Source organism: Alligator sinensis, unplaced genomic scaffold (assembly GCF_000455745.1).
Source record: "Alligator sinensis unplaced genomic scaffold, ASM45574v1 scaffold1733_1, whole genome shotgun sequence".
NCBI classification, from domain to species: Eukaryota; Metazoa; Chordata; order Crocodylia; family Alligatoridae; genus Alligator; species Alligator sinensis.
In genome coordinates this window covers 50,141-59,157 of record NW_005843231.1, presented here as the reverse complement: position 1 = coordinate 59,157, position 9,017 = coordinate 50,141, and the positions used below count along the sequence as shown (strand labels likewise).

Here is a 9,017-nt window from a genome sequence, read left to right as displayed (position 1 = left end):
CCCAGCCCCGCGGGGGCCCGGCCCAGGCTGCGCCACGTGCTTGGTGACCACTCCGCCCCCGGCTCCGTCCCGTGCCTTCGCAGGGAGGCAGCCCGCAGCTCGGCCCCCGCCCCGCCTGCGCTCCCATTGGCCGCGGGACTCCCAGCCCCGTTTTGGGACAAGTTGGGGCGCCCCGTGTCGCTCCTCCCACCTCCCTTAGTGGGGCTGGGACCGGGTCCGGCCCCTCCCGGAGCCCTGTGCCCACAGCTGTCGCAGCTGCTTCCAGCACACTCCAGTCCTCTCTGCTCGGGGCAGGTCCCAGCGCTGGGGCTGCTCTAGCTTGCACAGCCCGGCCAGCTCCTTCACTCTGTGTTTTTGTGCTTGTCTTTCCAGTTGCCTGGCTTGCCAGAAGAAGGGGCTGACATGGTGGCTACTTGCTTGCACCTATCTGGATTTGCCTGTAGCTTTGTCGGCTGGATCGGCCTGATCGTGGCCACCGCCACCAACGACTGGGTAGTGACTTGTGGTTACACCATTACCACCTGCAGGAAAATGGACGAACTGGGATCCAAAGGGCTGTGGGCAGACTGTGTCATGGCAACAGGGCTCTATCACTGCAAGCCACTAGTGGACATCCTCATATTACCAGGTATGGGCTCTCCACCTTCACCCATCCAGGCAGTGTTGCCCCTTAAAAGGGCTGGTGCTGCTTCGGTGTGCAACCACAGCAAAACTCCCATGGACTTCATCAGTGCAAGATCTGTGCAGCTCAACACAGGAGGGGATTTTGAGTGATATCTTCTAACTTGATTCTAATCTGTAGCTAATTTTAAAGATCTGCTCTATCTCACACTCTATCTAACCCTTCATTGTATCTCAAGCCTGATTCTGCTTCATTACACTGCTGAAGATTCAGCTTTTCTTCTTGTCTGCTACCTGACACATTATTGCTTTCCTTCTCCTGGCTCTTGCTACTTCAGTAAGTGTAATGCAATATAGTAAGGTATAGTGTAGAGTTAAAAATTATAGTTATCCCATTTAGTTTTTACTTCAAATAATAATAAAGCTCTACCAAAACAGACATTAAAGCTCTATTGTATCGACTGGAATATGCTAATGAGTTTAAGCTTTAATATTATATCTTTAAAGATGCGATGGATTTTTATTGCTTCAGAAGACCATTAATCTTCTGATGCTTTCTGTTCTTAAACCTGTACCGTATAGAACTTTTAAACATATAGTTAATCATACTTGAAGTCATATAGCTATGCCAGTTTGCTATGTTTAATTACTCTTGGTATACACTACTTACAACATCATTTGATAAAGTCCTTTCACACCAAAGTTCAAGTTAAACACGATGTGTCATGATTTGACTCTATCGTCTTGGGCTAACTAACCAACCTCTGGAGCAGCCATGCAGATTCTTTGTACGATCTGCATGTCTGTTAAGGGCTTGCCTAGCTGATAGCTTTTCCCATTTGCATCACTATCAGTTCTGTAACCGTTCGTGTTGCGCAGCATCTTGGACTGAAGCTCTTCTCAGATCCCTCCTCCCTACAGTTCTGCTGGCGGGGGGAAGAATATCTGCCTGCTATTTTTAGCTCATGAAGGATTTTTTTCATTAACACCTTACTTTTTAGAAGCTGGTCAGAAGACCCATTCAGTGAAAGCAGAAATGCCTTACTTTTGTTTGGTATAGTGCGACTAATCATCGTTATGGAGCACAGGTTTTCTTTGACTCTTCATCATTAGTGTATGTAATTAGACGTTGCTCATATCCTACTTCTTTTCCAATGCCTTCCTTGTTTATTTTGAGTTTAGTGCCAACAATATCCTTGCTGTAGTAGAGAAGACAAAAAAAACCTTTCCACAAGAAACTGTACTATAAAACTTTTAAAGAATTGATAATTAGATTGTTTAGCAACAGAAAACAATGGTCTTCCTCAACAGAAACAGAACACAGAGCGAGATGCTTCTTAGTGTAACTCCTTTAATACCGGCATATGCACAACAGAGAGGATATCTTCTTAATTCATCTAGCAGCTGAAATCCATGTGGCACCTTTCACTGAATGAGTTGAAAGGATTTAAAGTGAAGGTCCTTGTATATTTGTGCAATTGGGATCAAGTATACAAAACTCATGTAGGGTTTTTCAGTCTCATTTGCAAAAAGGACTTTTCTGCTTTTGCTACGCACTTTTTAAAGCAATTGTTTTCTTTAAAGGTGCCTCTTGAAAAAGCAAGGAAACATTCCAGTTGTACAAAGAATCTACACTTCCAGGAAGCCAAACCCTGCTTCTCTCCCCTGCATGATAATTAGTGGTTTGATGCAAGCCATGATTTGTGGGTATATCTGCAGTATCAACAAACTTTCTGAACTCGTGAATGGACAGATATCCGTCTCATCTGGCAGTGGTCTCATTTCCTTCCATTAGCAGAATGGGAATGAGAGCTAGGACTAGGTGCATTTCCCCTAGAATGCCCCCTTCCCATTTAGACAGCAAGGAGAGTAGGTGGGAGGTTCCCCACTAGCAGGGACAAACCTCAGACACACTGTTTCTCTTTTCACAAATACAGTTGTTAGCGCTGATATTTGATAGATTCAATGGATTATTTGGTGGTAATATGGATGCCTGGCATTTCTCAGGCAAAGGGACCATATTATGTCCTGTTTCACAGGGGACAGGAAACTCAGTGGAGGATGTGGTTTATACCCTTGCCAAAGGGCAACAGGTTCAGCCCAGTAAAGCCCAGGGGTCCTGTGGAATTCCCGTTCACAACGCTGGTAGCTTCCTCTTGATTTTTTCCTTTAACTTCTGGGCAGGGCAACTCCATGCCAAAGCCTCTGGAACTTCCCCACAGGGGGTGTACATCTGGGAGATGGGTGCATGTGAGTTTTTACGGGAATGGAATTTTAAATAAGGCAGACCAGTATAGAACTACCCACTGAAAGGCTCTGGGTTTAATGGGAGTCATTCCCAGGCCTGCCTGCCCTCACCCATGGAAGCCCAGTCCCCCCAGAGAGGAGCTCCAGTGGGGTTGAAACCAATGGGAAGGTGATTCACTGGTGAAGGGTGCTGGTTGCTGGGAAACATTCATTCTAACGGCATAAAACTTAGAGCAGAAGACACATTCACCTCAGAATCGCCAATAGCATGGGGATCAGGGCACTTGCCTGGGATATGGGACTTGTACCTGGGTGTGCCATGCCTCAGATGAGTGCCCAAACCGCTGGGGAAGGCAGTCAGTCTGTTTAGCTTCTCCAATGAATATTTAATTATATACATGAAGCAGAGCAGCTTCAACTGGAGTATGTGATGTGTTAACCTGGTGGTTAGGGCACTCATCTGAGATGTGCATATCAGGCAGAGCAGGGACTTAACACAGGGCTCTCGTGTGCTAGAGGAGTGCCCAGCTCTAGTTAGGAGCCAGTGGTGAGTAGCTGATTATACCAGAGTATTTGGCTGAAGTTTACCTCTTATGCTGAATACTAAAGACTGAGCTTCTCTCTTTCTCAACAGGCTATGTTCAGGCGTGTCGAGCACTGATGATTGCTGCCTCAGTTCTGGGCATCCCAGCAATCTTCTTGCTGGTTACTGTTCTGCCCTGCATACGGATGGGCCACGAGCCAGGAGCTGCCAAGTACCGTCGTTCCCAGCTGGGAGGAATCCTGATCATTCTCTTGGGTAAGGCATGCATCCAACTCCATGCAGACTACCTTGCTGGAATGGGATGCTCTCACTGGGTTTAAGGACAAACTGAATAGGTGGGAAATGACCTGATTGCAGAAAAAACATGGCTGTCTGGGGTTGGCCATAGTCTGCTGGAGAAAACACATGCATAAACATGAGGAGGGAACAAATAAAGGGAGCAGTGAGGGATGGGGGAAGGACCTCTAAGCCCTACTGTGCATTGTCTTATGGAGTCCTCTGGCAGCTTGCCTCAAGAAAAACCACTAGCATGTGTCTACCGTACAGTGCTCAGTAGCAGCACGCATGCAGAGCTGCTCCTCAGGTAATTGGTTTTGCTAACTAGCCCTGTTTTCAAAGGGGGAGGGGGGGCGGGAATGGACTGGATTCCCATTTGCCCAAAGTTTCTTAGGGTCAAGGAATAGCCCACAGATTTTCTTTGGCATCTTCCTATCCTGATACCCATGGAGGCATCAGGGGGTGGGGGAAGGAAGACTGAGAATGTACAAGCCATGTGAACCCTTGGACCCAAGGGATGGGTGCCAGTATCAGGGCAGGAGATAAAGCAGGGGGAAGGGGGAAGTTCTCTGCTGTGCAGCCTGTTAGCTGGGACTCTCTGAGCTACTCTCGACATTTCTTCTCTTTCTGTGTCACTGAGGGGAGATTGTTATGAGCAGAACGGGACTGTGGAGCTCATTGTCCCAAGTGTGGCACCTGCACATTCTTGAGGCCTCGTCATCTCAACAACAGGCCCTGGTGTCTTGTTTTTTATCAGCCTGTTTAGCAGAGGAGGAGGGGCAAGGAAGAGTGGCCTCTTTGTGCAGCTTTGCTTGGTCATTGGCAGCCGGCACTGACATCATGCTGCGTGGGGTTTTTTTTTCAGTGGGCACTGGAGGTAGTTGCCACAGCAGAAGTAGTCAGCACTTAGGCTGGGTAACTGCTGAACTGCTGCAGCCCATGCCAGAGTGCGGGTGGGAAGCCCAGAGGCAAGGCAGCAAAGGGCCAGTGCATCCAGCACAGCAGGTGTCTGGTCCCACTGTCCAGTTGGGCATTTGCCTTTCAGTTCCTTCTGCATCAGAGGCATAACAGGGCAGATCAGTGCCCAGGGCAGCAGAAGTACATGGGGCAGCTGCAGCTGATATGGCCAGCCAGCAGCAGGTATAACCATAATTTCTTCACCCTCCCCAAGTTGGTGTCTGGGGCTGCTGCCCTAGCCACCCCTCCTTAGCAAGGCTACTGCTGCTTATCTTTTCAGGAGGTCCATCAATTAAAAAGGAATCACATGGTTTGATCTTTCACAAGGGCTGGAGACTGAAGTCATCAGAACAGGCAGTGGCAGGGCAAGCTCCCTTCTTCCCTACCCAGCCCAGAGTGGTGGAGTCACCTTCTTGGTAGATTGAGGATCCTTGTCCTCTCAGTGCTTCGATACTAAGTCTGGGCACTGAATTACCTGTATCAAGCCTGATGGTGGGTTTTTTTCCTTTGCTATGTGGGTAATAATCCATTAGGACCTAGGCTTAGATCCCAAATTCATTTCAGTTAGGCCACTGATCAGTCAGCAACTGTCTTTACTCGCTGATACGGTGCCTACGCTAATGGGACTTAAAGCAGTGCTTGTATTTTAAAGGACACTGTCACAGCTGGCAGTCCTAAGTCAGACTTAAAGGCCCCATTTAGGACTGAGGATTTGCCATGGTGTCTTTGCTTTCAACAGTCAAATTACAGGGCTGTGATAACGTGTGAACTCACTTCTGACCGCAGACCATACAAAGCCTGAAGCAGTTTAGCCAGGCTTGGCAGAGGGGGAGCTCACTTAGGGAGGGATGGGAGGAGAAATAAACCTTGTTCATATGTCCAACTTTGGGGAGCAGTGACTGGTACATCTAAACAGTGATGAAACTATTAGCCCTACCATAAATTGGGTCTGGGAGGAGCCGCTTTGGAGTGGGGCTTTGTGGTCAATAGATGTGAATCCTTGATTAAGCTGCAGAAATCCTCCATTCTGTTGTATCTCTGTAGCTGCAGCTGAATTTACTGTGGATTGCCTGTAATTCTTTCCCTTTTGAGACTTCAGTCAATTCCTCATTATGCAGGCAGAACTTATCCCTTCTGAGTAGCTAATGGAAGCTGCCTGTGGTGATAGGATTTCAGTGAAATAACAGGACACACAAATAGGTAACAAAACTGCAGTGACACATGTGTCAGCCTGAAATGCAATGAACTGACATGACTGAGAGGCTACAGGACCTGAACCTGTTCAGCCTTCACAAGAGAAGGCTGAGATGGGGATCTTGTGACCATCTATAAACTCACTAAGGGAGACCAGAAGAGTTTGGGGGAGACCTTGTTTCCCCTAGTGCCCCCCGGGATAACAAGGAATAATGGCCACAAGTTGTGGGAGAGTAGGTTTAGATTAGACATCTGTAGGAACTACTTCACAGTTAGGGCGGCTAAGATCTGGAACCAACTTCCAAGGGAAGTGGTGCTGGCTCCTACCCTGGGGTCTTTAAGAAGTGGCTTGATGCCTACCTGGCTGGGGTCATTTGAGCCCAGTTTTCCTCTTGCCCAGGCAGGGGGGCGGACTTGAAGATCTGCAAGGTCCCTTCCGACCCAACTTCTATGTTTCTATGATTCTATGATTCTGTGACTTACCAAGGCCCTTCAGTGCTGGCCCATGTGCCTCTTGGACCCAGAGCCCACTCATTTAGACCAGCTGTACATTGGTGTAATTCCACTGACAAGAACAGATTTGATCTTGGTTCAACCCAGTGTAAGTGAAGAGAGAATAAATCTCCCTGAGTGCATAGAAAACTCCCTGAGTGCACAGCCAGAGAAGCATGCCTCCCACCAAACTGGTGAACCCTCTGAACACTAAAGGGACATTGGCAGGCTAATTAATCCTGTGCACCTGATTCTTATCTCTCAGTCACTTTAAGTTAAACCCTGCATACGTGAGATCTGAATCAGTTCCACTGTTATCTCAGTTTTGCGAAGTGCTGAGATCCCTTGTCCATGGGAGTGGGGATGCTTATCAGGGGTAAGTCTTGGAGAGTCTAGAAATATTTTGGGCATTGTATAAGTAGTAGCTGGACATATTGTGTGGTGCTGGCAGCAGCAGCATCACTTCTTAAAACTCAATTCACCAGCTTTCAACTACTAGTGCTGCTTGCCGTTGTTGCCCTTACCTAGTGCCTTTAAGCACTGCTGACGCTGTGTAGTTCCTCTCTGTCTGAACAATGAAAGTCAGTTTTGGGCTCTCTGGTTCTCCTGTGATATTTTAAACAATAAAACTGTTTCAGTTGGATTCCGCAGTAATCAACGTGCCTCTAATGCTCTTGAATATCTTTAGAAAAGCCTATATTTTCAAGGCCGAGCTTGGTGAGATGGCAACCCTGAAATATGAATGGTGTACAGCAACACGTGAGTTGGGTGTTGCTACACCCTATTAATGATCTGGAAGATGAAAAATACAGTTTTACCAATCTGGCAATTGAAAGTCAGGCCCCCAAATCATTAGGCAGATTGTCTTAAACAGAACAGATTTTTAAAATTAATAAGTAACAGATTATAATTCTTAACCTTCTGGTCATTGAAACCTTTCTGGTTCATCTCTTCAAGATTTCCTCTACACCCAGGAGGTTCTTAAACTGTTCCTCCACACTCAGGAGGTTCTTAAACTGTTCTTAAACTGATGCTGAGAATTTCATCTAAACACATGATTCTCAGAGCACGGGTTTTATGGGTGGAGACTCAAATTGAGATCATGAGCGGGCAAGGCAGTGGATATCCCTTTGTGCATAAGTAATGGCCAGAGGTTTAGAACTGGAATTGTTTAGAAAAATAAAGTTTGACACACAATATGGAATCTAAAATAGCTATTGACAACCTGCCAGGAAAATAATGGGTTCAGATATTCCATTGATTTAATGTCCACTGAAAATAGCAGGCTGCAGTAAGAACAAACATACATGTGCACACCCCTCTTCACTGCCTGCTGATGTATTTTTTATGTCCTCACTTTAATCCTGTCTATATGAGGAAATTGATTTATTGCTGAAAACAGTTGTCAGGAGTGGTTCCCTCTGAACTGGCTCTGAAAACAATTCAACGGCTAGTGTTGATGGAACAAAAAAACATGGACTGGTAGTTAAAAAATGTTGATACTAATTCAGGGGGACCCCTGCTGCTGCCCAGTTGGTCAATTTTATAGTGTAGGTGGAGGATTTCAAATAAATGGCACTGGAAAAAAAATCTGAAAATCTATTCCTCTGATATCAAGACTTAATACTAAAGATCACATTAGCTATTTTATACATTGAATAATGGAAAGTCTGGGAAAGATTCTTTTTAGCTCAGGCAGTTTTCTCATCACAGTCTATTCTTGGAAGCCAAATAGTTTTGAATGTTACAAAGATGCTTTTGCATAATATTATTCCTTCTCAATAGAATGAAATAATTTATAACAACAGTACAAATATCCCACATGTGGCTGGAACTTAGAAGTGTATGCCAGTTTTTGGTATAGGGTGCATTTTGGCTGCTAGATTGTCTGCTGTGGGCATATGAGTCAAAGCATGGACGTATACATCTTCCCCGATGTGATATTGATGTGCAAATGCTGGGCGCATGAAAAAGTGCCTGTACTCTTTTAGAGAATCAGACCATAACTACTGAACTCTTTAAAGGAAAACTCCAGATATTTTCCACTTGGAAATGTGGAATAGTTTCATTTTGGTTTAAAAGGAAAGCATTTCCTAGAAAAAGAAGGCAAAAGAATCTTTTGTGGAACTGGGAGATACCATTTGGTTAGCAAGAGCAGGAGGAAGATTCCAGAAACTCATTCTTCATCAAGCAAATGAGAAGTACAGGAGATTTGTTAAGGCTTTTTTTCAGGGCATTTTCAATGTGGAATTATGCTTTTCCTTAGTTAGCACTCTTTTATTTGATGTACACTGCCTTCCTTCTTCAGCTGATAAGTTCCTAAGACTTACAAAGGAGGCAGATAAGTAAAGACTCACTCCCCTGCGGTCACGCGGCTATTGCCTTCTCACCAGCTGCAAAACCGCCCTTTGTGCTCCCTGTTTCTGTGCAGCTGTCACCTAATTAAACCAAATCTGTAATATAGAAGGTGCACTCAGAGCTGTGGTTTTGGTTGCTGCGGCTTCACGGCAAAACAAGATATTAATAGGATGTTTGAAGCATAGTGGTGAGGTAGTGGCAGTGTAAGTTTGTAGAGGAGTGTTGGAATAACTATGAGTAAGGTGTATTAATACCTGTTCTCATTTATGAGGAGCCAGTTCATAGACCATTTATGTTTTAGTTCATAGACCTAGACAATATCAGCAGG

General features: G+C 45.7%; 1 protein-coding gene across 1 annotated transcript in view; it reads left to right on the top strand.

Annotated features, from left to right (window-relative positions):
- Positions 1 to 210: 210 nt before the first annotated feature.
- The window catches only part of CLDN11 (claudin 11), a 13,509-nt gene continuing 4,702 nt past the window's right edge, over positions 211 to 9,017 (top strand). The window contains exons 1-2 of the mRNA XM_006038037.3: positions 211 to 628; positions 3,503 to 3,667. Of these exons, the coding sequence (XP_006038099.1) occupies positions 403 to 628; positions 3,503 to 3,667 (391 nt within the window). The 5' untranslated portion in view covers positions 211 to 402. The remainder of the gene's footprint in view (positions 629 to 3,502; positions 3,668 to 9,017) is intronic.